Source organism: Talpa occidentalis, unplaced genomic scaffold (assembly GCF_014898055.3).
Source record: "Talpa occidentalis isolate TD23 unplaced genomic scaffold, MPIMG_talOcc4v2.1 talOcc4.8, whole genome shotgun sequence".
Taxonomy (NCBI): Eukaryota; Metazoa; Chordata; class Mammalia; order Eulipotyphla; family Talpidae; genus Talpa; species Talpa occidentalis.
This window is the reverse complement of record NW_023605194.1, coordinates 27,594,335-27,621,976: the sequence shown is the minus strand read 5'-3', so window position 1 is coordinate 27,621,976 and position 27,642 is coordinate 27,594,335. Positions and strand designations below refer to the sequence as shown.

Below are 27,642 nucleotides of genomic sequence, written 5' to 3'. Positions count from 1 at the left end.
CGGCTGCGCAGACGAGAGCGGACAGGTCATGTGACTTCAGCATGGCGGTGTTTGCGGATTTGGACTTGAGAGCGGGTCCCGACCTGAAGGCGCTTCGGGGGCTAGTGGAGAACGCTGCTCATCGTGAGTTACCCCGGTTTTGGGAGTCGCGGTGGTTGTCCAGCCTCTTTGTTCCCCCGATCTCCAGGCCACGCTCGGGAGGGACTGGGCATGAAGGGGCTTGGTTCAGGACTCGGCATCTCTGGGATGTCCCGGGAAACTGACGCCCGAGGTACTGTTGCTCTCTTCTCGGGCTCAGGAAACGCTCCGACACAGGGGAGCTGTTACCCTCTCCAGCTCTTCTTTCCTGCACCTTGAGGAATCGGAGGCCCTTAGAGGGTGGAAATTTGCTTAGGACCCCATAGTTGATAAATGGCAGAAGCCAAGGCTTGCAAATGTACACTCCTATACCAGTGCTTTTAGCATCACCTTCTTCCGTCCTCTTATGCAAGTGCGGGACGCTGATGCACAAACTAGGAGGTCTGGGGGGATTCAGGAAGTCTGGGGAGAGGGGGAGTCATATGGGATGCTAGTGTTGGAATAATAATATTTAGATAGTAGCATTTAGTTATAGACAGGTAGAAAGATATATAGACAGGCATATAGGCATATGGACGGGTGGAAAGGGAGAAGCATGGCTCAAATGCTAGAATGTTATTCGTATTTGAATACAAGGGAAGAGAAAGCCCTGAGCGATAAGATCCCATTTTAATTAATGCACCTAATCATGACTGTTGTCTTCTTCCTTAGGCTGTAAAGTCTGGGGATAGAAAGATTTAAAAATAAAGAGGTTTTTGCAGGGAGATCCATTCCTCGGTTCTTAGTTCTCTAGAGCCAGTATTGATACTTTTCAGAAATGGTGCTAGATAAAAAGGAGTCCTTTTTAATCAAAGTAGATTGCTTATACCATTTTTTTTGTCCCTTTTGTGACATTGTTAGTGTGCAGACTAAGGGGTATCCTGGGACCCCAGACTTCCTCACTCTGGAGGGGTTCTGCCATCTGCTGCTTAAAGACAAAGCATACTTTTCATGCCAAAGAACTTAATAGGATTAGTATGCCTAGAGAGAAGAGAAAAAAAGATAGAGTTTCCCAATGAACTGACAAAAGTTTCCCATCCTCTTGTGGGTAAGTGTCCAGCCAAACAGGGTTGGCCCAAAGCGAGGCTTCTGGGACCTGAATATGTGCCACAGGTCTAAAGCACATTCTGGCAGGGAACCAAGGAGGGGGCATAAGGGCCAGGCAGGTCTGGGAGGAAAGGAGCAAAAATCAAAGTACAAATCAAGGGAAGAGCTGGCATTGTTAGCTTCCCCATGTGTCTCTCACTCACCTCTCTTCCAAGTATCTCTAAATGTTTACAAGAATGTTCAATTTTTCTTTTCAGTTGGCTATTCAGTTGTTGCCATCAATCATGTTGTTGAATTTAAGGAAAAGAAACAGGTAAAATATAATTTCTGAAGTTAATAATGACCAGGATTTATAATATTTGTGTTTATGTTGCTAATATGAAAGTTACAGATGACTTAGTTCTTAACTGTACTACTTAGTTCTTAAATGTACTCTGTATTGTTCTTATTCTGTATGTTAACAGTTGAGCTGTTATGTATCTATGCAGTGAAAGGTTTTTTTTGAAGTACTATGGGATCGTATTAGGAGTCTTAAAATTAATTTGGTGTTACATCATTTTCAATAACTTAACAAGTTTGTTGTTGATAAAACTGTAATAAAAATATTGAGTTCTTATAATTTTATTGTCATGGACACACTAATTTATTTCCATTTTAAACTTGTTTGTAAATATAATTTTTTCTGTTTAGGTCAAGAACTAAACCTTACAGATGATTCACTCTAAAAACTGTTTTTCATCCCCCTTGGTCACTAATGTTCTCAGCTATTTCTGTGCTCCTTAGCTTTTTTTTCTTTTTTTAAAAAAAAGTTATTTAGTGTTTCCAAATACCAGAAATTAGATTTCTTTTTTTAAAACTGTCTTTTTAAAATATCTTTTTTCTTTAAAAGATTTATTCACTTATACAAGAGCTGGGGTACAGGCCAGTGACGCAGGAGGGCGAGAGAATTTACTACAGACAGAGTGGGGAGCAGAACAGACAGACTGACCAAAAGCACTGCTGAGGGGAGCAGTGGGCGAGATAGGAGAGGTCTACTTCGCCACGTGGGTTGCTCCCTGGCTGGCCGGGGATCGAACCTGCACTGCAGAGGCTGTGGACAGCTTCACAGTGCTGCACTCAATCTGCTGCGCCACCAGGGAGGCCCTTTTTAAAATAGCTTAAAAAAAAAATCATTGTAGGTTTTCAATTATGCTTCATCTCATTAATGTACAATTTAGGGTGATTTTTTTTTTTAATTGTGTATTGTAGGAAATTGAGAAACCAGTAGCTATTTCTGAGCTCTTTACAACTTTGCCAATTGTACAGGTACGTGTTGTTTGAGAAGCAAAATAACCTGTTGACTCATTCAAATATGCCCAATTATTTGTGTGTTTCTCTAACCTGCACTGCCTCTTCCTCTATCTACCAGTCTTTTCATTCCATCAAGACTCCGCTCTTCTTTGAAATATTCACTTCCTATAGATTCAGTACTTCTTTGATGATCTTCTTACTTGGAAGTCCTACAGCCTCTAAATTACCTCATTCTATAGTTTAATATACATACATCTTCTCTAGCTGTCTAATAAATACATTGAGAATCAAGATTAGGTTTTACTGATCTTTCCCATCCTTATTGCTGGTACTGTTTTAATGAATACTTTCCACTGGCAAAGATGAAAATCAGTCATTTGTATCTTGTTTTTTTGATAGCATGTTTTTCATTGTAGGGGAAATCAAGACCTATAAAAATTTTGACTAGACTGACGATTATTGTTTCGGATCCATCTCACTGCAATGTTTTAGTAAGTTGATTATTTTTCTCTCTTTTTGACCTTTCAGATTCTAGTCATTGATGTTGAATAGTGTTGTTTTCCACCATGCTCCATTCTTACATGACCTCTTCCCCCACCTTACTTGACACCTGCTTGCTCTCCTAGTCCTCAGAGTTCACATAGTTTACAGATATCTCTTCTACTCTTGGAACTTGTATCATGCTCCTTTGCCAACCTTTTATTACTCATTGAACTTACACAAACCAGAAAGAAGGTGGGTGACAGTAAGTGTTAATAGGTGCGGAGCCGAGAAGAGTACTCTCATAGACAGGATGAATTATACAAAGATCTGAAGCCAAAGAAAATACCATGTGCTCTGGGATGAAATAACACCAGTAGGAAGTACCAGGTGAACTGGCCAATCTGCAATGCGGTTAGGGGACCAGGCCTGGGTGAGCAGTTAGAAACCCATGAGAGTTTTAGCGAAGGGAGTAAAATTAGGTTTGCATTATAGAGAATGAATCAGAGGAGGCTAAGTAGGGAATTTGAGAGCTATTCCTGGGGGAGGATTGGTGGGATTTATTGATTGATTGAGCATAGGACTCTTGACTTCTGATGTGGCCTGAGCAACCAGGTAGGTGGTGCCTTTTCCTGAAATGGTACATGATTTTGGGGTGTAGCGAGTTTATTGTGAGCAGTAGGAAATAAACATGTGGCCCTCAGAAGAGTGATCCCAATTAAAGATGCTGATTTGGAAGTGGTCACCCTCTGAAGGGTAGTTAACATCATAGGGATGGAGGAGACTCCCTGGTCAGTTTGATGTGGAGAGAAAAGGTCTACGACAGATTCCCAAGGAACTTCAGCATTTATTGCTGGAGTTGAGGAGCGTGAGCCGGAAATGGAGACTGACAAGTGCTGAGAAGTAGAATGACAAGGAGAACAGTGAGGAAGGACAGGGAAAGACAGGTCAGGGTCAGCACTGGCATCAGTGTGTCTGAGTAGCCAAGGAGAAGAGCTAGAACATTGCTGTAGAATATTTTGGCAGGGGACTCACTGTTTTTCTTTGCATAACCAGTGTGGAAATAATAGGGATGTAAGGAAATGCAGATGGTATGTCCTCACTTTGCTTGAGAAATTTGACTCCATAGGGACAAAGAAGGCATAGGGAAATTATGAAAGAGAACCTGTTGTCTAGCTCTTGTTAGATAGGAGAGGTTTGTGTTTGCCTGTTGAGAGAACAGATTTAGTTGGGAAGACAGAGAGGACTCTGAGAAGGTGAACTCTTACCTTTAGCTGGAATGGACTCCTATCATAGAACAGGGGTAACAGAGGAAAGGCCAGACTCCTTTTACAGCTGTGTTCTGGTTCTCTGCCCACGTAGACAAGAAGCTGACTTTTAATAGGTCATAAATACCTTCCTTTACTGTTGTTATGAACATCCTGGCAGCCCTTCTCAAGTGGGAGAGGGCAAGCAGAGAGAGAAAATCCTGGGTCCTGGCTTTTTCTAAGACTGGGAGCCCACGCTCAATCAGCACAGGTCTACTCAGCAGGCCCTCTCACCTACTTAAATACAGCACATTTTTCTTCTCTTAAGCACAACTTTAACTTGTGATACCTTTTCCTTTTTGTAAAATAAGAAGCAAAAATTTAAAAGGTTCCAACAGGCGAAGATGAAATATCACATATTACCCTGTTACTCAGAGTTGTTACATTTAGAACATATATATTTTTTCCACTCTTTTCAAATGCACACACATACAGTATATGTTTCAGATTTTCTTTTTGTAAGTAATAACTTTAACTGATAAATTTTTCTCCTGTCTTAGTACTTTCAGGTATTTTCTTGCACATCTAATTTGTATTTAACAATATTCTTAATGTCAACCTTGTCATGTCATGCTTTCTCATGTGTATTTCTTATCTAACAAAAAGAACAAAAAGAGATAGGGAGTTCCATTGAGGCAGACATATGCCATAAATGACTTTGTATCCTCAATGCCCCTCACACAGCAGGTGCTTAGTAAATATCTGGCAAGGTCCTTCACCTGCTTATAAGAGCAAGGGCTCTCTGATTTGATTTGTGTGTTACAGACACAATGTTTGGTACACATTAAGCATAGCCCTGGAGGGAGGGAGATGATTTGTGGCATGGGTGTTGGTATTCACATTCTCAAGTGCTTAGAAAGTCTCTTCTGCCAACGCAAAAGCAAAGTAGAAATGTCATTGGCATATTAGAAATGTAAGGTGCTTCAAATATAAGTGTGGCCAGGCTAGTGGGCCGAACTTCACCTATGTGTTTTTTGCTACTATAAGATAACCTTCTCTTTATATTCATAGAGAGCAACGTCTTCAAGAGTTCGGCTGTACGATATTGTTGCAGTTTTCCCAAAGACAGAGAAACTTTTTCATGTAAGTAACAGGAAATAGAAGAAAATCGTTTTTACTACTTCACAGAAGTCTGATTTATGCTTTTGTGGTGACCTGTTTTGCCCCATCTGGAAACTTTAAAAATATTTCATTAATACTGTGAGTTCTGAAATTCCACCAGTGTGTATGTAGTTGGAGTATATTTTTCGTTTTGTTTTATTCATCCTGCTAGACAGTTAATTGACTCAACTTGTAAGAGTCCATCAGGTTTTCTTCTGTTTCTTGACCTCTGCTTCATTCATTCATTTGTAACTTGTCTTATGTAAATATTGTTCATCTCTTTCTGACTCTAAAGCCACATCAGTTTGTGCCCTTCCTACTATTCACTGCTGCTGGGGAAGGAAGGAAAGTACGGGGTTCTCCTGTGGTGCACACACTCCCATCCATGTTACAACTTCTTTGCATGCTCTGAGGTGTGGTCTATATGTCTGCCTGATCATGGAGCCTTTGGTCTTCCAGAAATTCTTTAAAATCAACCTTCTGCTAATATTACCCCCCTTTTTGTTCCAAGAGCCTTTGTAAATATAAATTTCATTTTGTGCTTTAAAAAATTGCCATTTCCCTGCCTTTTCAGGAGGGAAATCCATTTGACATATACACTTATTTTGTCAACTTGAGACAGAAGCCACTGGGCATTTTTATTATTATTATTATCATTTTCTTTATACAGGGGATGAGAGGATTTACTAGAGACAGAGTGAGAGCAGAACAGGCAGATCTACTGAAATACACTGCTGAGAGGAGCAGCAGGCGAGACAGGAGAGGTCTGCTGCACCATGTGGGTTATCTCCCTGGCCAGGGATCAAACTCATGCTGCAGTGGCTGCCAATAGCTTGATGGTGCTGAGACTTTAACCCCTATGCCACCAGCGAGGCCCCACCACTGGGCATTTTTAATGATTATGAAAAAGGAAAAAAAAACAACTGTAATACAGTTTTTCAGGAAAATGTTTTACTGTGTAAAGTGAGGTATAAACACTTTAGAAAGTTCTGAATATTGTCTTTATGGAAAAAGTATCCATCTACTAAGTGTATCTCCACCAAAAGGATATTATAGGAAAAAAAATCCTGGTCATTGATGTTTTAATTTTACAGGCTAGTTTATTTTTAAGCAGAATCTTTTAAAATTGTAGGGAATTTTTCACTAAATTTATCCAGTAGATGGGGCTGTTGTCTAAGGAGGTGGATGTGTGGTAAAGTTAGTTTTCTAGGCATGCTGTTAGTTCTTAACTGTTTATATTAATGCAGAGAAACAATACAAATCATCCATGAGTGCCTTTATTTTGGTGACACCCATTGTAAAATGCTCAACTATAGTAATCTCAATAATTTTATTTCAGAAGAACAGATGAGTAAGTTTCAAGTAGTATATAGAGCTAGGAACTTCTGGATTTTAGAATACACTTAATTTCAAATAGTGATGTTTAACTTATTTCTCTTCTAACTGGTTTTTCTCAGACAATTGAAAAGTTTGAATTCTAAAGCACGAACACATTCTTGCTGGTGGTGGGCAGAATAGTAAGAAATAGTCTGAAAGATAGAAGAAAGCTATAAATAACTCAAAGTATTTATTTGGAATTGACACTGTGGATCTATTCAATGAGTTATGTGAAAACACAGTTTTTAAAATTGGAATGTCTTCCTTTTATCTGTCCAAATCTTACCAAGACTTCATTGAAATTAGTACGCTCTGTCTTGCATAAAAAATCATTTTAAATAAAACTTTTGCTAGTAAATCATGGTTTGGAATCAGGTCAAGTGCAAGCAGTTTGTTGTTTAACAAACCTATTTTATAAGTGATTTTATTTATTTGACATGCAAGTTGATTATGGAATTTTAACTGATATCCATGTAGATATGATATTCTAAAGCTGTTAGATTCGCTCTCTGAGATGAATCATCAAAGTATGTACATACACAGATGTTAACAATTAGAAGTATGAAATCTCACCACCTTAAATAGCATAGTTTCCATGGGCAATAGCATACTGTTTTCCACTGAGAGTATCTGTAAGGTGTCTCATAGATAAACCCTCTCCATAGCTACTCCAGGGGAGAAGGCAAAAATGAAAGTTTGTGAAGGTAGTTCATTGACTTCTTGGGTAAGAGGCAGTGGTGGAATGTGGCAGAGTGAGTGGCATAGTAGCTTCAGGAGCTGCTGAGTCAGCTTTTTCTATTTAGGACTTAATGTGACTGAAGAGGATGAGGGGAATTCAGGTTACCTAGTGGTCTCCAAACTGATTAAATTTCACACCCTACCAAAAAATAAAATCACCTTTGCATTCCCAATATATGTATGCTACTTATAGATTATTTGCATGTCCCATTATGACTAATATATGCTATAAAATAATATACATACACAAAACAAAATAAATTTGAGAGCAAATTAAAAACTAATGGACATAGAAGTTCTATTTTCTTTCTACTTCCAAAATCCATGTCTTTGAAGAGCACTGCTGTAGAGGATGCTACCAGTACCTGAGGCACGAGGAAAGGGATATCTTTCAAGGCATTGTTTCTCAAGGTGTGATCAAGTTCTACCAGCTTCAGAACTGCCAATGATATTTGTTAAAATGCAGACAATTAGACCCCACTTACTGAATGTATCTCTGAAAGTGGGACGCAGTAGTCTCTATTTTTAATAAATTCTTCAGGGGGGATTTAATTTACATATAAATAAGAGGCACTGTTTCTGAACTGCTTTTTCCCTCATGGGTAAGCCTGGTTCTCCATTGCATGTTTTTTATAAAATACCAAAATGTATTAACCTGATATCCATGAAGATGGCTTGGGGGAGACTGTGATCCCTGCCTTCCTGTTCCCCCTGTTCCATAAAGCCAAAGATAAATATATGAGTATGTATATGCATTTTGGTGAAAATAAGCTTTCCTTAAATCCTCATAGGAGTCCTTGGTCAAAAAAAAGGTTAAGCACAACTGATATGAATTCATACACAACTTACCAAAACTGTTTATAATAAGATTCTTGATTACTAGCTTTATTGGAACATAATTTAATCTTTTTAAAAGATTTAGAAAGCATTTCATTATAATGTGATCATTAGCTCTTATTTTGTAGTTATCTAAATGTATCAACCAAGCATTTGGAATAATTGAACATTAAATAACAAAAGAAATCAGTTTGAGACATTTTAAGTTTGAGGTGCAAAGGAGAACCATATAGAGCTGTCCTTTGTAACTGAAAATTTATTATAATGCATGTACTTAAATCAACCTAAGGGATATTTTTTAATTAGCCCCTGTTGTATAGGAGAGGGGGAAAGGGCGTCATGCATAAGTAAAAAAGTAACCTAATTTAGCTTTGTTCTGGGGAAAAATATGTAACAGGCTTTTAAAAAATGAATCAGCTTTTCTTAATGAAAATCAACTTATGTTCATGATAATAAATTCAAACAGTACAAAGGAGTAGGCATTGAAAAGCACACCTTCCTCCCACCTAAACCTCCCTCTCCCTTCTCTTCAGAGGCTGCCACTCCTAACAGTTCTTTTCAGACATATCATGTACCTGATCCTTCATATCCCCCCCCTCCTTCCTTCCTTTTATTTTATTTTATTTATTTTTTAAAAGATGTATTTTTTTATTTATACAATAGCTGGGGTACAGGTCAGAGGTGTGGGAGGGTGAGAGGATTCACCAGAGACAAGAGTGGGGAGCAGAACAGGCAGACTGACTGAAATACACTGCTGAGGGGAGCAGCGGGCGAGACAGGAGAGGTCTGCCATTCCATGTGGGTCTCTCCACGGCCAGCCAGGAATCGAACCCATGCTGCAGCTTCATAGCGCTGTGCTCAACCGCCTGCGTCACCAGGGAGGTCCTCCCTTCTTCCTTCTTACCTAACCCTGCGTTGCTTTCACCTAATAATATATCTTGTGATGGTTCCATAATTAAGTAGTTGGTGTTTTCCATTGTATAAAGGAACCATAATTCCTTTAAGTAAAATTGAGAAATGTTTAATTGTGTCCTGTCTTTTGTGACTGTCTTTCCCCTGACATCCATGAACACTTGTAGGGTATATAGCTATATAGAACACATCTGTAGATAGATAGCTATATAGAACTCATCTATAGCCTATAGGATACATTCTGGTAGCTGAAAATGCTGGTGTGTGCCTTTGGAATTTTGATACCTATTGCTAAAGTGCTTTGTAAGACTGGCTTCTGATTTAAAGACCCCACAAATGCTTATTTATTCATTATTATGTCAGTGGTATATAACTGAACTCTTTGATCTGTGCCATTGTGATCATTTTTAAAAAGGCAAACACAAGCTGAGCTTGTTTGATCTACTATTCCTACTTGTTCTTCATTCATTTTTATCAGAGTATCAATAACTCTTTTATGAGTTGGACATCCAGGGCATTTGGGATGCGATAGATACTTCATGAACCAAATGTTTCTGCCAAAACAGAAAATTACTTCCCTGGCTTACTGGGTTACTATGAGTATGAGTGACTCAAAGCCAGGGAGCCTCTGATCACTACTTACTTTATAAAGCCCTGGGTGGAGCTAGGAGTGGCTGAAGTAGGGTTTCAGAAGAAAAAGGTGAAGATGTGAAATTCCCTTCACTACTAAAACTTGAGCTTACCCTCTTAGCTTTCTTATTCCCTCCTTACTGCTCCTCCTTACATGTAAGTAATTTCCCTTGGTCTGTGCCCCTGAGGCAATTTACTCTGGTGGTTTGAATTTGTTCATCAAGCCTGTATACACCAGCATTGTTAGTAAGGCTTACTTTTAATGCAGTATAAAACAGCTATTTTTTTTATGACTATAAATCAAATATTGGCAAAATCAGAGTCAGATAAGTATCTTCTAGAAGTGTCTTTTAGCTGTAGACTTAGGGTAGTAACTTTTCCCAGCTTGGTTTTATTTTCCTTCCCAGATTTTTCATTTTTCCGCATTTCCTTCTCCATTTATCTTATCTTTATGTAATATTTTTAAAAAGATTTTATTTATGCATACAAGTACTGGGGTGCAGGCCAGAGGTGCGGGGCTTGGGGGTAAGAGGACTCACCACAGACAGAGTGTGGAGCAGAACAGGCAGACTGACTGAAATACACTGCTGAGGGGAGCAGTGGGTGAGACAGGAGAGGTGTCTGCTGTACCATGTGGGTCAGCTCCCTGGCTGGGGATTGAACTCACGTTGCAGTTGCTGGCAATAGCTTGATAGTGCTGAGACTAAACCTCTTGTGCCAGTAGGGAGGCCCTTTATGTAATATTCAATAAGACATACTCAAACCTCTCTTGAAAGTAAATTTAGAGTATTGCTCAACAAATAATAGCAAAAATTAGAACAAAAGATGGGGGAATTAAAAGTTGGAAAAAATGCGTTTGGTATCATTTGATTTGTAGCAGCTCTGCTTTGCCCATCTACGTAGACCATTTGTTTCTATTAGTGTTTGAGCAAAATTCCACTGGTAGCGCCTTGTTAACATTTCTACAGCGATTTAGTAGACTGATAAGAGCCATAGGCCTGGGACAATTCTTGGCACAAAAACAAATAATTTGTGGAATAAATGGACTGTGCCTACATTCCTTTTGACTTATTTTTTTCTTGGATTTCAGAACAGTCCGTTTCCTGTTTCTGGAACAATCTGAAATAACTTTCCAGAAACTGAGCCTTGCTTAGCAACCCATCCTTATTTAGCAGGCATGAGTTAGAGTCTCTAAGCCCTGTCTGTTGAGATGGTCTCTATTCCTCTGCTTCCACTAGATTGTAGTGAAATCATTTAGATGAAACTTGAAGGAATGACCGACCACTGACTTTGTAAAGGGTCAGATGGTCTTCAACACAGAACCACCATATGCCTACAGAAAAAACGTATCTATTTTTATTTCTTTATAGAAGGTTTGACCCTAGCATCTCCTATTGTTAAGGAGCACCAATTTTCCTTTTGGCTTTACATCTGTTTTTCTTCTTGGCAGGTTGCTTGTACACACTTAGATGTGGATTTAGTGTGCATAACTGTAACAGAGAAACTACCATTTTACTTCAAAAGACCCCCTATTAATGTGGTAAGTATTGCACTTTCTATTTTATACTTAATCTGTAGAAACTTGGCAAAGACTGGAAAAGGGGCCGAAGAAATATCTTAGAAAAACAGGGTAGGTTTTCTTAGAAAAACAGGGTAGGTATTAAAGAGGCAGTTTAGAAAAGAGAGTTTTATTTTTATAGGCTGACTAAAGGAAGAAATGAAACTTAAAACATATCCAGTAAATTATCAACATGTTCTTGAAAGGCCTTAGAAACCAAAACTTATGAAGGTTATTTCTGAAAAAGATAGTAAATAACGATAGAAACTTGTAGCCTGAACTTTGAACATTAAGGGGACACAAGTCAAGAAAGAAGGAACCAAATAAGGAACCTTCTTTCCCCAGGAACCAGTAAGCTAGTGGGCAGGAGGGAACAGGAATGAAATGCACGTGGGCTGAGGGCCATGTAAAGTTAAAGACCTCATTGACAAGCTGGCCCACAGGAAAGCCCAGGGTTACTTTCATAATAACCCTAGAGTGTGGCCATGCATTCAGGGAACTGTTTATTCCTCCCTCTGCTGCAGAACTGTTCTCATTATTCTTCTACATGATTTCTCTTGATGCCTCTACCCTTCGTCTTCCATCTGTCTCACCTTCTTCAAAGTCTTATTCCGTCATCCAGGTGTTACTATTTCATATCAGTAACTACAGGATCAGCCTATTTGCCTTCGCAGCCAGATCCTAGGAAGGGTTAGAGTGCTAGTTTAGAATAGTGGCTTCCACAGTTTGTTATGAAAAATTAGTGTTGAAGGAGAAAAAGGATTTAACACAGTACAGATTACATACCCAATCTTGTCAGAATTGAAAAATTTTAAATATATGTATTCTTTCAAGATCCATAACTCCTTATTTTTTCTCTCTGTAGAATCACAACTTCTTCCATCTTTGTTTACCTGTCTCTGCTGTGCAGAAATGGGCTTGATGCCAAGAGTAAAGGGTGACTATAAGGGAAGAAAATTGATCTCTATAGTGTGGAAAAATTGAATCCAGTGTGGAAAAATTTAAATTGACTTACATCCGATCCCCCAAAATAGGCTACTAAAACTGTATTTGAAAAGTGCCCAAGATTTAAAAGTCACATATTTAAAGGGAACAGGGCTCTTTTCTGAAAAAATATTGAAAGTACTAATGAGCTTATCACAATATTGGTTAAGCTCAAATCATTGAAACTCCCACATTCTTGCCAATACTTAACAATTAACAAGCAAATCCTTAATCTCCAAGTCATCACATTTTAGAGCTGGAGATGTCAGTTTAACAGCTTATTTATCAAGTACCGTGAAATGAAAGCTGGCATCCGAAACCTTTTAGCCCTCCAGTCACAGGAGTGGGACAGTTCTGATTGATTCCCTGTCACCTGAGACTCTGATGTGCTCCAGCCATCTCTGATAAAAGGTGCAGACTAAAACAGCACTGAAGGTTATGACAGTCCTATTGGCTTCACATATTTTTCCTCTCCATAGGTAGCTGTCTCTCTCTCTAGAAGTTTGCCAGACTTTTTACCAGCCTCAAACTGCCAACCCAGTTTTTATATAAATGGCCCTCCCTGGAATTAGGCATTGCAATGCCTTGTATATTGCTTTTAGACCTACAACTTTTTTCCTCTCTCTTCACCTTAATGAACTCAGAAGGCATTTTCTAGATGGCTTTGCTCGAGTAAACCCATGTATGTTACTGTGTCCTTGGCCAAGGATAGCAGTGCACAGCATGTAATTCATGATGTCCCATGATAATGGCAGGCTTCCCCGTGGCTCTTGTGAGTGCTTTCAGTTGGTTTCTTATGAACACACCCTGCTGGTCAGCCCAGGTAGTAAGCTTCTAGTGAGCACCAGCTATGCCCCAGTCCTTTTTATCTCCCAGTAGCTTACCTGTAAAGGGTCCTCCCTAAAATTTGTCAATCAAGTTGACATCAGGGCCAGCTTGGGAAACCTGGACAAACTCTGCTTATGGCTAGTCACTGGTGCTTGTGATTGGTTTAAGTGGGGCACCGGGGCGGCCTGAGGAGCAGGGTGTGGCCTTGAGACAGTAGCACCAGGACATCCGGGCCACCAGTTCCATCTGTAAGTTCAGGAAAGCTGCTGTTGTTTGATGGATATTTTTGGCTTCATTCCCACATTTTTCAATTTAAGAATTCTGAAAAGTAAAAATTTGAGAAGCCAGAGGGATATGCAGTATTTAACACAGTGTCTGCTTTTTTTAAAATCTGGTGTGAACATTTTACATATGTTGTTTAATAAAAACTAGATGATGGAGTGGAGGGGAGGGCTGTGCGAGATTATTTTTAGTCTTCATCTAGCGTAGAAGTAGGTTGCAGTGTGAGTTGGTCAGAAAGCAGAAAAGTCCCTATTCATTTATTCACCTGTTTTTCATTTAAAAGAGAAAACTAGACACGTACACTAGAATATAGCATACAATACTTGAACTACAGCCCACGGTATAACATAACATTTTGTTTATTGGGTTAAATAATAGTCCTTTGGATGTGAAGTATCGTTTGTATCTGTTCGGATCTATGGAGCAGAATATTTACACTGACGGATGGAAACAGTCACCATGAAAGCACAGCTCATGTGCTGGGTGTGGGTAACAATTGGATCTTGAGTCTCAGTCCTTGTGCTTCTTTGGCCAAGAGGATAAACTTGTTTTGGGCCATGAAAAGTTGAGGGGCTGTTTTTGTGAGGGGGCACTTCATCGGGCACTTGAGAAAACAAGATCTTAATTTGGATAGTGTTTGTGGCTGGTTTTTGGTGGTGAAAGAAGGAGCATTTAAAAAGGTAATTCATTAATCTTGTATTTAAGTGGCGACATGCCACGTGAGAGTAATTAGCTGAGGCTGGGATTGAAGAAGGCCTGGCTGTAGAGCACACCAGCATGCTCCACTTGTAAGACTTACAGCCCTTGTCCCTTTTGTTGTCTTCAACACATCTTAAGGCACGGTAATTTCAGCTACATAATTCCCTCTCCAATCTCCTATAATCTCTTCTGGAGTTTTGTAAGTAATTTGACAGGAATCATAACATTATCATGTGAAACTTGGTGTAAAGGGCAGGAATGGCCACTGAGCAAGTTTCCTGATCTAGCAGACTGGGTAACGGAGGAGTCAGAGTCCTCAGTGGCTTTGCAGGTCTTTTATTGGGGTTAACCAAGCTTATGGCAGGCTGGGGGCCCGGGAGGCTGGCAGGCCTCCCAGCCCCCAGCAGGTCTTCACTCTGTGGGCTCTCCGGCCTTCTCCCGGCTTCTGCTTCTCTTGCTTCTCTCTGGGCTTCTCTTTCAGCTTCTTCTCAGCTTCTACTGGCATCCCCATGACACTGCCCTTAAAAGCAGTCAGCCCAGGTGAATCCCATCTACCTATGCCCACACCCTACTCCAGGTACCTGCCATCAGGCATGCATTCAGGACCACAAGGATCCATCATCTATCCTGATGGTGGGAGGGCAGAAAAGCCTGACATTTTTTCCTTACCCTACACTTGGGTTTCTAAAAAATTGAATTCAACTCTTAGATAATCAAATAACTTCTGATTATTTAACATTTTATAGCTTATGCTCTTGCATACTGGTTATGGCCCAGCAGCTTTAGGGTAGGGTAGAATAGATGTTAATTACGTGCAAGATAGAAATTTTGCAGAAATGAGATTCAGATAATGGCACAACAAAGATAACACTTCTCTCTCAAAAGTTGGGGTTTGTTTTTTTGTAATTACATTTTTGTCGTGTTTCTCGAAATTTGTATCATTTCTTTGTCCTTTGGGTAAAATGTGAGTATGAGATAGAGTCAGAGTATGAGATAGAGATGAATTAAAAGATAAAATAACACATTGCAAGTGACTCCAGTTGTCTTTTTAGATATATGGGTAGGTACTCTTGATTAACAACATATATACGTAGTTGGTGTCTTTAGATAAACTCCTTTAAAAATGCTATTTGCTTCTTTTACATCTTTTATCAACCTGCTCACAAGCTTTGATTCTAAATCTGCTGTCATTCCCTACTGGGAAATGCTATTTAAAGTTACTTTAGAGCAGAGATCTTTGCTAAGCACTTCATAGTTTAGGTTCATAAGAATAACTTCATAGTTTAAGACGTGATCTCTACGAATTCAGTGTTTGAAAAGAATTTTTTTTAAGCATCACCTATCTTTACCTTCCCTTTGATTTTTTTTTTTCAATGTTAGTGCTATTCAGCAATGACTTCAAGTTTATGGAGTTATTTCCAGTAATTATGTTTTATGTTCTCTGATGTTTTCTCCTCAACATTTCTTTTAACATTTATCCATTTTTATATTCATGATCCAATTCATCCCCATGGAATGATGTATAGGAAATAGTGTCTGAGGCAGTGAGGTTGTTCAGGAATCATGCCATGTAGGCTTTAGTGTGAGTGCTCTGTGAGTGCTCTTTATTTTTTAATCACATATTGGAAATTAAATGTGTTAGGTACTTTATTAATCCAACACTTTGACCAGTACATTTGTCAATAAATTTTCCAGGATCAAAAATTTCTATATGGCAAAAATCAAAACAAAACCCAGAAACAAATTGTAACGGTAGTAGAGGACGGTGCAGGGTTTCTATGATCCCAGCAGACGGGGTAAAGGAGGAGTCCTGGAGCCCTTGGTGGCTTTTGCAGGCTTTTATTGGGATTTACCAGGTACACAGCAGGCAGGGGGGCTGGGAGGCTAGCGTTCTCTGCTTCTTTTCTCGGCTTCTCTTCTGCTGGCATCCCCGTGACACCACCCTTAAAAACCCCAGTCTTAGCCCAGGTGAATCCCATCTACCTATGCCCACACCCTATTCCAGGTGCCCGCCATCAGGCATACATTTGGGACCACAGGGTTCCGTCATCTGTCCTGATGGCGGGAGGGCAGAAAAGCCTGATACTTTTAACTTACCCTACACAAAGTAAAAAGACTAATGCCATAAACACAGGGCTAATCTCCTCAATATATAGAGAGCTCCAAGATGTTGAGAAGTTAAAAATAAAAAGGTGAACAATCCAAATAAATGTGAAGAAGACATTTCACAGAAAAGGAAATACAAATGATTCATAAACATGTGAAACATATGTTGCTTAAATTCTTCATAATAAGAGAAAATCACATTAAAATCACCTATCTGATCGGCCCAAACCCAGAAAAGTGATTATACCCTGTGTTGTAAGACTGTGGGAAAGCGGGCATTCTCATACATTGCTTGTAACAGTGTAAATTGGAACAGTCCCTATGGAGGAGTGGGTAATTTGGCAACAGCCATCAAAATGATAAATGCTTTACTCTCGGACCTAGTGTGTTCATTTCCTGGAGCTGCCATAACAAAGTCCTGTAAACTGGGTGCCTTAAAACAACAGAAATTTATTATCTCACAGTTTTGGAAGCTAGAAATCCAAAATCAAGGTGTGAGCAGTTAGGCGCCTTCTGGAACCTGTGGACAGTCCTTCTTTACCTCTTCCTAGCTTTTGGTGGTTTGCCAGCAATCTTTGGCGGTCATTTCTTACAGTTACATAACTTCAGTCTCTGCCTTTAGACAAAGCCTTTTCTTTTTGTGTCTTTCTGTCTTCACATGGCCATCATCTTAAAAGATTCAGTCATATTGGATGGGAGCCCACCCTTTCCAGTTGGAGCTCATTTTAACTATTTAAATCTGCAATGACTCCAGTTCCAGATGAGATCACATTTTGAGGTAGTGGGGGTTAGCACTTCAATATACCTTTGGAAATACATTTCTACTCCTAAACCCTAGCAATCCCACTTTAGTGTTTATTCTCCATATATATTGAAATGACCCAAAGTCTGTCAGCAGTCTTGGTTAAATACCTGCCATACCTCTGCAATGAAATATTATGCAGCTTTAGAACAGATTGAGGAAGTTGGACATGGAAAACCCTTCAGGTCAGAACAAGATTGGAGCAGGTTACCTTTTGGGTAAGAAAGAGGAAACACAGTACATATTCTTATTTGCTTATATTTGTATGAAGAAACTCTGGAAAAGGACACAAAAAATTAATGAAAGTGATTATGAGAGGTAGGACTAGGGTAGATGGAAGCAGAGATACAAGTAAAACTTTGTGTTACTTTGATTTCTGAATCATGTGAACAAATTATCTTCAAGAATGATACACCAAAAGAGTATCATACTTTTGAATTCAATAAAGAACTAATTTTTTATGAAATGAACAGAGAATCCATATATTCTCCCAGTAATCAACTCCCTATTCTTTCTCTCTTCTTTGTCTTAAGGTTTGCTTAGTTCTTTGATTTTCACCACCAATATCGCTTGATTCAAGTACCACACACCTGCCCCTGGTTTGTAGCATCATTAAGACTTATTTCTCATTAGTAAAGAAATCTGATCATCCACCTATTCCAGAACTTTTGGTCAGATATACGAACAAAAGCCAATCAGGCAGGCACTGTTACTCTTTATGAAAAGGCTTTTTCTGAACAATCATTTGATGAGTTTAAGGCAATTTTCATTAAAATGGTCTTAGAAGCAGGAGCTCAGGTAATGAATGAGCCTGTATTTTATCTTTCTAAAAATTTCAAATAAGGTGTATGAGAGAAGTGTTCACAACCTTCAGGAGCACATTATCTTTAATTTCCCTGTCTCAGAGTTTCCTTAGCAGTTTTAAAGTGAACTTGATTAACATACCAAGATTAAACCAGAACTTTTTTCTTACAAAATAATGAAGGTGATAATTATGTCATTTTTCCTCCCCTCTTTACCCCATCAAAAAAAAAAAAAAAAAGGTGGGGGGTGGTGCTGTTATTTTGATCTGATCAAGGGCACTAAAATTATAATTTCAACTAATCATACTTTAGGACCTGGTCACCCAGTTCTGTGTATCATCCACATCTTTCATTTCTTCTCTCTTCCATTCTGCTGCCTTGAGTTTTGGTTCAGCAACTAGAAGGATAAGAAAGAGAAATATGTCAGCCTCTTCGGCTAGTTAGTAGTTTAGGTAATTGAAATAGCTGGGGGGGTAGTTGAAAATTAGACTGCAGGAGCTATTTTGGTTTATCTTTGAATTTCTTTTTTTTAATTTAATTTTATATATATTTTACATCACCCTTCCTTTTTGTACAGTGCGTGCTTTCTCCTTTCAGGTGTAGTCCCCACAAAATTCCCATCACCAATTCATCCTGGTTCCTTTTATGGTGGATAATCCATAGTGAAGTGCATGAACAAATGAGATCTTCTATATAAGCTGTATATTCACTCAAAACATAAATATATTAAACAATAGTGTATAAAAGGCAGTTGTGTCTTAGATGTATCTTGAGACCAGCTCTCAAATATACCAGGTAGGCGGGGAGAATGAGGTATACTTTCCTATGGCATTTAGAATACCATAACCGACATCATCCCCAGAAATGATCAACACAAGCCAAAGCATTCGAGGTGGGAAAAGTATATGAAAAAGGGGAGAAGGGAAGGTTGCAGTGTGGAAAATAGCATGTTAATTCAGCTAAATTAATATCAGAACAATAGAGAAACCCAAAATTAAAATTCTGGGAGCCTCAAGGCAGGAGGAAAAGTTAAGGTAAAGGAAGAGTGAGGCAGGGAGGAAATCTGTGTGCAGAATTGGAAGCCTGACAGGTATACCTGAGTTAAGTCAAGGTGGGTGGCCAGTTCTGGAAGGAAAGTTTTCTATTTCCTGTAAACACTCAGGAGTAGACCTCTAGCAGTCATAGCTGGACCAGTCCCAACTTGCAACTCTTTTGCCAGGCAGAGACTTGGACCAAAATGTCTGGTCTGTGCCTGCCTTCCTTCCTTCGCTGATTCAAAAGCAACAAAGTAGGGGCCTCCCTGGTGGCACAAGGGGTTAAAGCACAGCACTGTGACGCTAAAAGGCAGCATGAGTTCGATCCCCGGCCAGGGTGCTACCCACATGGTAAAACAGACCTCTCCTCTCTCACCCGCTGCGCCCCACTGCAGTGTATTTCGGTCTGTCTGCCTGTTCTGTTCCCCACTCTGTCTCTGGTGAATCCTCTCACTTCCCACATCTCTGGCCTGTACCCCAGCTCTTATATGCATAAATAAATCTTAAAAAAAAAAAAAAGCAACCAAATGACTGCCATTTTGAGTCTGATTATCATCTCCACCGCTGCTAAAGTCCTTCAAATGCTTCTCATTGAGGTTAAGATTAATCCTATCATTAGCTCTAAACCCTTCACAGTTGGTTCTTCTCATCCTCTTTCGCCTCCATCCACCAAAGTAACATGTTATGACTTATATCTCCCCCTTCATCCACTCTTCCCAACCTTTACCTGCTCTGAGTGCAGCCTGCTCCCTCCAACCCAGAGCCTTTCGACATACCCCTCCTTCCTCCAAAAATGCTCCTCTCTCTGCTTTTTATTCCTTCCTCACTCACTCCTAGAATTCTCCTTGAGAGTGACTATCATTGTTAAAGTTTTGTCTTTTTATGTAATTATGTGATTATCTCTCCTAAACTCTAAGCTCTTAAAAGGGAAGAACTATGTTAACTCTTATCTACATTCCAACACATAGTTGGCTTAAGACATAGCTGTCATGAATGGATGATGATACTGAGTCACTACACTCAGTGTACTGATGGGTTTCCTTCCCATTTCCAACCCATCCAGGCTGCTTTTACCTCTGGCTGCCTCCTATTAAGAATGCCTTAAATAGGGGCCTCTCTGGTTGTGCAAGAGTTTAAGACACAGCACTGTGAAGCTATCCACAGCCACTGCAGCATGAGTTCAATCCCTGGCCAGGGAGCTACCCACATGGCACAGCAGACCTCTCCTGTCTCACCTGCTTCCCTTCAGCATTGTATTTCAGTACATCTGTCTGTTCTGCTCCCCACTCTGTCTGGTAAATTCTCTTAACCCCCATGCCTCTCGCCTGCACCCCAGCTCTTATAAGCATAAAATTTTTTTTTTTAAAAGAATGCCTTAAATAAGAAAGATTGTTTTTCTCATGTGAAAAAAAAAATGCCATGCTTTTCTGATAAGCTGGTCCAGACAAGACCTTCAAGGGCTGAGGTTTTTGCCATCTTTTTTGCAGGGCATCCATGAGCTCAGCTAAAAATTAGGGACTCCATTGCTACAGAAAAAGAAGAGAACAGCTATTGGGGAGCAAAAAGTAGTCTCAGCCCATGCCTTGTAAAGGTATGGTAAGAGTGAAATATGCACAGAACCTCTTAGCATAGTGCCCAACTTAGAGTCAGTACTCAGCCCTCTTCTTGGATATGTTGTAATTATTCACTTCTCTGTCTTTTTATTCTTAGGTCAGATTGCTTGGTGTACTGTGTTTGCAGTTTGCCCTAAGTGTAGAGAACACATCTCTGTTTTCTTTTGGATAGTTCATGGCTTCTGTGCCTTCTGCCTCCTCCTGGGACTTTGCTCTCCTCAACCACTACAGGATTCCTGTTAATGTAAAACTAAACTCTGTTGATCAAATAGAGCCACAGATCTGATTTCTTCTCCTGTGGATGGTGCTATTCAGGCAAAATCGGTCTTTGTTTAAGACTACCTTACATGCAGGAGGTGGGTGTGGGAGAACTTCAGTAAAAATAAAGCAGGACAGTGTATGTTTATCCTTGACACTTTATTTTCTTTATTTCCTGTGAAGGCAATTGAACGAGGCGTAGGCTTTGAACTTGTCTATAGCCCTGCCATCAAAGACTCCACAATGAGAAGATACACGATTTCCAATGCCCTCAATTTAATGCAGATCTGTAAAGGAAAGGTATAGTTCCATAATTTAAGGATGTTTTTCAAACCTTGCAGTTTATTGTTATTATTACATTGGAATTGTCAAACTGACTCTTAAAGCCACAGTTCTGGGGCACAGAGAGATGAATCATGTAAGGAAGCAAAGGATGTGTTGAAAGCCTTTATCTTTCAGAAAGGAATTTGCAGTTTACCTACTGTGAAAAGAATAGTCTAAATAACAGTTGTCATCAGTGAGTTGAATTAAGGTTATATGACCTTTTCAACTAGTTTTTTTAACTAACCTTATCTTTAAAAGAAGTTGGTTTTATATAGAGCCTTCAATGTTAAAATGTGATTATAGGTATTTATATAAGGCTCTTCAGTTTTTTTTACATTTATCTAAGATTAATATTGATTACTTTCTATTTTGTAGAATGTAATTATATCTAGCGCTGCAGAAAGGGTAAGTCTGGCATTAAGTACTTTGTTTTCAACTTTCAAGTTATAAAGCTTTAAAAAGTTTCTAGGGAAGAAATTAAAATGTTAAGTTTTCTGCATGATTTTACTTTTAACTGCATTTGCTCATTGTTATTGCTTTGAAAATAAAATTTTATCCCATTCCTTTTCAGCTTCAAGTTTTCTTTATATAAATAGCTTTTCCTTTATACTGTTACAAAATGCTGTTCAAGGATCTTACAGTATTTTCAAAAACTTAAGCCTATTGAAATTAGAACTTAAATTTTATGCAATTGACTTCCTTATTTTTGGATCCTAAAGCATCCTATTAATTTACTGCAAGTGAAATCATGAACATGTTATGAATAACTTCTCTCATGTCTATTTTTTGTTCGTTTTATTTTAGCCTTTAGAAATTAGAGGCCCATATGACGTGGCAAACTTGTATCCTTTTCTGATGAAAACTTTCAGTTGAAATTTTCTATTAATAAATTTAGAATTTAATATGTTCCTATACTTTTAAAAAGATATTTTTCTTTACTGTTTACTGTGTTCAACACTGCATAGCTTCAAAAGCTCCGGGTTGTAGAGGGCTTTATTATTCTGTCTTCTGGATTAAGGAGGAGATAGAAAAAAAGGGGATCAGGAGATGCTGTTTTATAAAAGCTTAGAGTTAAATAAACCCTTCTCAACTACATGTTCCGCTTGGACTAACAATTGTTATAGAATTAAAACCTCTCTTGCTGTAACGGGTAAGCTGGCATTTTGAGTGTTATTGATGGTTAGTCTTGTGTTCTTGGCTGCCTCTGGGTTGAGATCTTTAATGAGCCCACAGAGGGTTGCTCTTCGGGCTGTCTGAAGGTGATGCCAAAGCCGCCGTGTCCACCAACTGCCGAGCAGCAATTCTCCATGGAGGTGAGCAAGTTCTTCCAATGAAAACACCAAATGGTCATGGAAGAAGCCAATCATCTTTATCAAACAACTGAGCCATATCTGCTTTTATTATTCTCCACTGCAGAGTTCTTTTAGAGTCATGTTTCTTCAGCCAGTGTTGACCATGCCCATCAAAGCCTTCTCATTCTCTTCAAGCTTTATTTTCTGTTTTTGTAGAATGAATATAGTTTGTATTAAAGAAACACGTATTGAATGCATTCTTTTGAGCTCTGCCTGTGAGTGTCCGCCTGCATTTTGAGTCTTCTAATCTCCTTTTCTCCTCCCTCCTCTCCAGAGGGGGGTGCTTTCCTTACTGTATTAGAGAACTGAAATTTTAAAAACATATGGTAAGCCAAAGGACACAGATACAAAAATACATTTTTAAAACCCAACTAATAACTCAGATTGTGACTTCACCTTCATTGCAACTTGTGATTCTTCTCTGTTTGTTCACATGTTCAAGATTAGACATTTTTGGCTTACATTTCGTTTATATATAATTACTTCCTCACCTTAATTCTACTGGAAGCCACTGAATTTCTCTTTCATCAAATGTTAAAAATTAAAGTATTTGTTAAGACTTTGGAGAATGAAAGTAAGATTTTTTTAAAAGAAAAAATTACATTTTGGATTTGCCACTTTATTGTCATTCTTTTTCTAATTTTTAGCACTAGTGGGGTAGTATTCAAGAATCAGTTCACTTGATACCAGCCAGAAAAATTTTAAACTTCAGTATAGCTTGCTACATACAGACTAAGTTGCTGAACATAGAAATAGTTAGGTTGTTGAAGGTTGATTGTGTCCTGTTTACATTTTAATAATGTGATTTCTCCTTGGGAGAACAGGTCACTGCATTGACTAACCATAAATTAAGATGATTTTGCTTTTGTTATTAACATGTTTGAGATCACTGTACTATGTAACTGAGACACAAGATTTCATCACATTAACTCTAGGAATGACAAAGTTGATTAGGCATTTATCAAGTTTTCCTAAAATTAAAGAACAGTTGATTTAGAACCACTTAGATGGTCCTGTCTATATTTTTTGTCCATTTTAAATGAATACAAGGAATCAGCATACAGATTGCAGACCATTAGAGATAATCTACCCTGCAGTCTTACCCTTGGGGCAATCCTCAGGAATAAATTATATTAATATGGATCACTATTTTTGTATGTTGGGAATAAAAAGGTATGGATAATAAATGGCATCACTACTAATAGCGAGCAATTCATTGGAGTTTTCTCATCACTGGTGATGCAAGTTAACATGCAAGTTAATGTTGATCCTTGTTGAGACACCTCTTTTGAAGTCATGTCTTAACTTCAAACACTATGGTTCCCTGCTTGTTTTACAGAAACTAGAAAAACTGCTTTTGGAATTATTTCTACTGTGAAGAAACCTCGGTCATCAGAAGGAGAGGATGATTCTCTTCCAGCTTGCAAGAAAGCCAAGTGTGAGGACTGAAATGGACCCAGCCACCATCAGCACTTTCTCCTTCCCTGTTACTGACCATCAGCCTCAACAGAAATGGAATCTTTACATGATTTACTGTTTTTTCTTGGAGCTCAAAGTTAGGAGTCTGTGTTCAAACCATTATAATAACATGTCAGTAAAATCTAGTGAAGCATTTAAAAAAAAAAAAAGACTGCCAGCTTAATGAATTTAGATACGTACTTTAAAAACCGAGAAAAGCTTATTTATCTTTCATGTAAGTGATAAAATAGCAGGTAAAATTGAATAAAGAGATGTCTCAATATTTTATGAGACTTTTCTTTAAAAATGTTTTGAGCTTTTCTGCTGTATTTGATGCACATGGCTTAGTTTTTCAATTATACTACTCAAAAAGTGGCTATTTGTGAGGACTATAAAAACATTTATGGGGTGACTCTTGTTCAATCTATTCTTTTTTTAAGCTACTTCCTTTGTGTTCATCAAGTCAAAGTTCTTTGTAAAAGGAATCACTGTAAAATGTGTGGAAGGAGGGAACGTATATGGAAGCCACATGCAGGAGGCTCTGCACTCGCCTCTCCACTGCTGACCTGTCCTTGAAATAGGATCCTCCCCCCCCTGTAGAATTGAAAACCTGATGTTGATTTTCCTAATAATTAAGTTAAAAATAACAAAGCATTGAGCTCAACCAACTTTGGAAGTAATATTTGAAATAGCAGGTTCATCATATTAAGTTGAAGTAGCCCTCTGCAAATAACTGCACCTGTGTTCTATTGCCATAAAGAAAATCATTTAAATGAGAAAATCATTTAAAATGATCATTTTAAAAAGAGAAAGCTTTACACCAGCCTCCTTTATGAGTGTACATGCTTTAACAAAATATTGGTAAAGTGAAACCATTAAAACAGTGTACCATGACCAGGTAAGAGAGACTGTATATGGACCACACCTGGAGGGAGAAATCCTATACTGTCAAAATATTAAAAAAGGTGTAAAACAATGACATTTTATTTTTTAAAATTAAAAATGAAAAAAATGACTTGTAAAACACTAGCAAAGATGTAAGTAAATTGTAAAGTTTGGGTTGGAAAAGGCCTAAACATGGTCGTCAAATTCAAAACAAACTTGATTGGTTTATCTCTATAGAAATTCTTGTTAGCAAAATACAGACAACTTAGAAAGTACATTTATAGTCATATTCCAGAGATTTAGCATCCTTGACTTTAAAGAATTGTTTTGAAAAATCAAATTTGCAACATGACAAATGCAGTTAGTGTTCACCCAGATACCCTTTGCTGTCTAGTACCCCCACTCCCAGCTGCTTCCATGTTCAGCTCTATTTATCTTCACCCTTGCCCAGAGGATTGTCTTGGGGCAATGGGAGTCATCCAGAGATAACCTGGGAATTTTAACTGCCCGCCCCTCCACCCCCCCACCCCACCCTCAAGCTTGGTCCTTGAGTGGAGTCTGAGGCAGGATATTTGTAGGGGCAGGAATGACACAGGGCAGTTTTTCTGATCCAGCAGATCAGGTAAAGGAGGAGTCAAGAGTCCTCAGTGGCTTTTGCAGGTCTTTTATTTAGATTTACTAGGCATATGGCAGGCAGGGGTACTGGGGGGCCGGGAGGCTGGCAGTCCTCCCAGCCCCCAGCAAATCCTCATTCTATCTGGGCTCTCTGGTGTTCTCTCTGCTTCTCTTCTCTTGGCTTTTGTTTGTTCTTGGCTTCTGCTGGCATTCCCCATGACGCCGCCCTTATAAACTCAGTCTCTCAGCCCAGGTGTACCCACTTCAGGTGCCTGCCATCAGGCATGCATTCAGGACCACAGGGTTCCCTCATCTATCTTGATGGCAGGAGGGCAGAAAAGCCTGATACTTCTTCCTTACCCTACAATTTTACAGCCCAGCCTCTGGCCCAGTTGGTGCAATTTATGCCCCTCTGTCCCCCATAGTGTTAGACTTCTCCTGAAACCACATCTTCAACTTCACTGCCTTGTCCTCTTCCCCTCGTTCCCTTCTAGGGCACTCAAGAAATCACTGACGCAAGTCCTCATCTCAAGTGCTGCTTCCACAGAATCTGACTTAATAGAAAGTTGGGCAAATTTGGACAACTCAAACACTCAGCAAACACAATACTGAACTTTCTGTTAATCATGGAAAAGTCAAAAATATATTTTTCTTCTGTTAATCAGGTTAAAAAGAGAAAAATTATACAAAGTGATTATTTTTAAGGTTGTGGGGAAAAGCAGTAACACTGGGGAGGTATAGTTTGATACTAACATAGGTTCTTCTATAATGTTTTCAGAAATAACTGGTTAGGTATAAAGAGTACTGGGATGAAGATAGTCATTGCCACAATGTCTAAATTCATGAAAAAACAGAAACCACCTAAATGTTCAGTGCTAATAGGATTAGTCACATGAGCCACTGTACATTGAAACAATACCATTTATAAAGATATCTAGTATATCTCGTGCAAAGTTTTTTTTTTAAGATTTATTTATTTACACAAGCACTGGGTACAGTCAGAAGCGCAGGAAGGTGAGAGGGTTCACCAGAGTCAGATTGGGGAGCAGAACAGGCAGACTGACGAAATACAGTGCTGAGGGGAGCAGCGGGTGCGGCAGGAGAGGTCTGTCGCACCATGTGGGACCCTCGCCGGCGGTCAGGGATCGAACCGGCGCTGCAGAGGCTGTGGGCAGTTTCACAGCCCAGTGCTCAACCATTGCGCCACCAGGGGAGGCCCTCTCATGCAAAGTTTTAAAACTAAATGCACAGTGTCCATATCTGGTGTGAACAGAAATGAGAATGCTGTGAATTTGTATTACTAGAGATGTTTGCTTTCTTCATTATTTACTTCCATAATTGGCCTAATAATGAGTATATACTACTTGTTCAGGGGAAGTATTATTTGGTGGGTAAGGCAATATGATAGATGTTACAACAGGAATAAATTAGGTAGAATGGGAGCACACCATGGAGAAACTAGCAGAATCTAAAGGTCAAGAGTGGCTTCCTGGGGAAAATTCAGCTAACTTGGAGAGGTGGGATGAGAAATTTTACAGCAGGTGAGGTGGGAAGAACAGGCTTCAGAGATGACACAGTGTGTCAAGACAGTAAAAGAAATGCCTAGGTTTTCTAAGAAACCAAAGTTAACATTTATAGTTCAGCTAGGAAAGTAATGAGAAATACATGATAATAAAGAGTTAACAGTAGTCAGATTTTAAGGATTTTATAAAAAGGAGTTTTCATCCTTAGGGAAACAGGAAACCTTTGAAGAATTTTCAAGAAGAGAATAACTTGACAGATACGCATTTTTTTTTTTAACATTTTTTTTTTTAATAGAGGCATGTTTTATTTATTTATTTGTTTGTTTGTTTGTTTTGTTTATACATGCACTGGGTACAGTCAGAAGCGCGGGAGGGTGAGAGAATTCACCAGAGCCAGAGCGGGGAGCAGAGCAGGCAGAAGGACCGAGGTACACTGCTGAGGGGAGCAGCAGGCGGCAGGAGAGGTCTGCGCGCCATGTGGGACCCTCCTCCGGTGGCCGGGGAGCAGCCGGGGATCGAACCGGCGCTGCGGAGGCTGTGGGCAGCTTCGCAACCCAGCACTCAACCGCTGCGCCACCGGGGAGGCCCCGACAGATACGCATTTTAGAGAAATTGCTTTAGCTGAACAGGCTAGAGGAAAGTAAGGAGGAGGCCACGAGGCCAGTGTGGGCCATTGGAGTAA

The 27,642-nt window shown here is 39.2% G+C and overlaps 1 protein-coding gene across 2 annotated transcripts; it reads left to right on the top strand.

The window, feature by feature from the left end:
- RPP30 (ribonuclease P/MRP subunit p30) lies at positions 1–24,002 on the top strand. 2 transcript variants are annotated; one of them, XM_037496248.2, is made up of 11 exons: positions 1–123; positions 1,422–1,477; positions 2,413–2,469; positions 2,871–2,945; positions 5,253–5,324; positions 11,287–11,376; positions 20,987–21,103; positions 21,503–21,532; positions 21,932–21,969; positions 22,361–22,440; positions 23,819–24,002. In XM_037496248.2, the coding sequence occupies exons 1-11, from the start codon at positions 42–44 to the stop codon at positions 23,926–23,928; spliced, it is 807 nt and encodes a 268-aa protein (XP_037352145.1). In that variant the 5' UTR covers positions 1–41; the 3' UTR covers positions 23,929–24,002. The 2 variants fall into 2 exon arrangements, with proteins under 2 accessions (XP_037352145.1, XP_037352146.1); XM_037496249.2 differs by lacking the exon at positions 21,503–21,532.
- Positions 24,003–27,642: the final 3,640 nt, after the last annotated feature.

What these genes read in the sequence shown, in the direction of transcription:
- RPP30 (XM_037496248.2), top strand. Translation starts at nt 42, where the DNA reads ATGGCGGTGTTTGCGGATTTGGACTTGAGAGCGGGTCCCGACCTGAAG. An exon ending in TGCAGATCTGTAAAGGAAAG is followed by an intron (nt 21,104 to 21,502) that starts GTATAGTTCCAT and finishes TCTATTTTGTAG; the next exon opens with AATGTAATTATATCTAGCGC. An exon ending in AGCAGCAATTCTCCATGGAG is followed by an intron (nt 22,441 to 23,818) that starts GTGAGCAAGTTC and finishes CTTGTTTTACAG; the next exon opens with AAACTAGAAAAACTGCTTTT.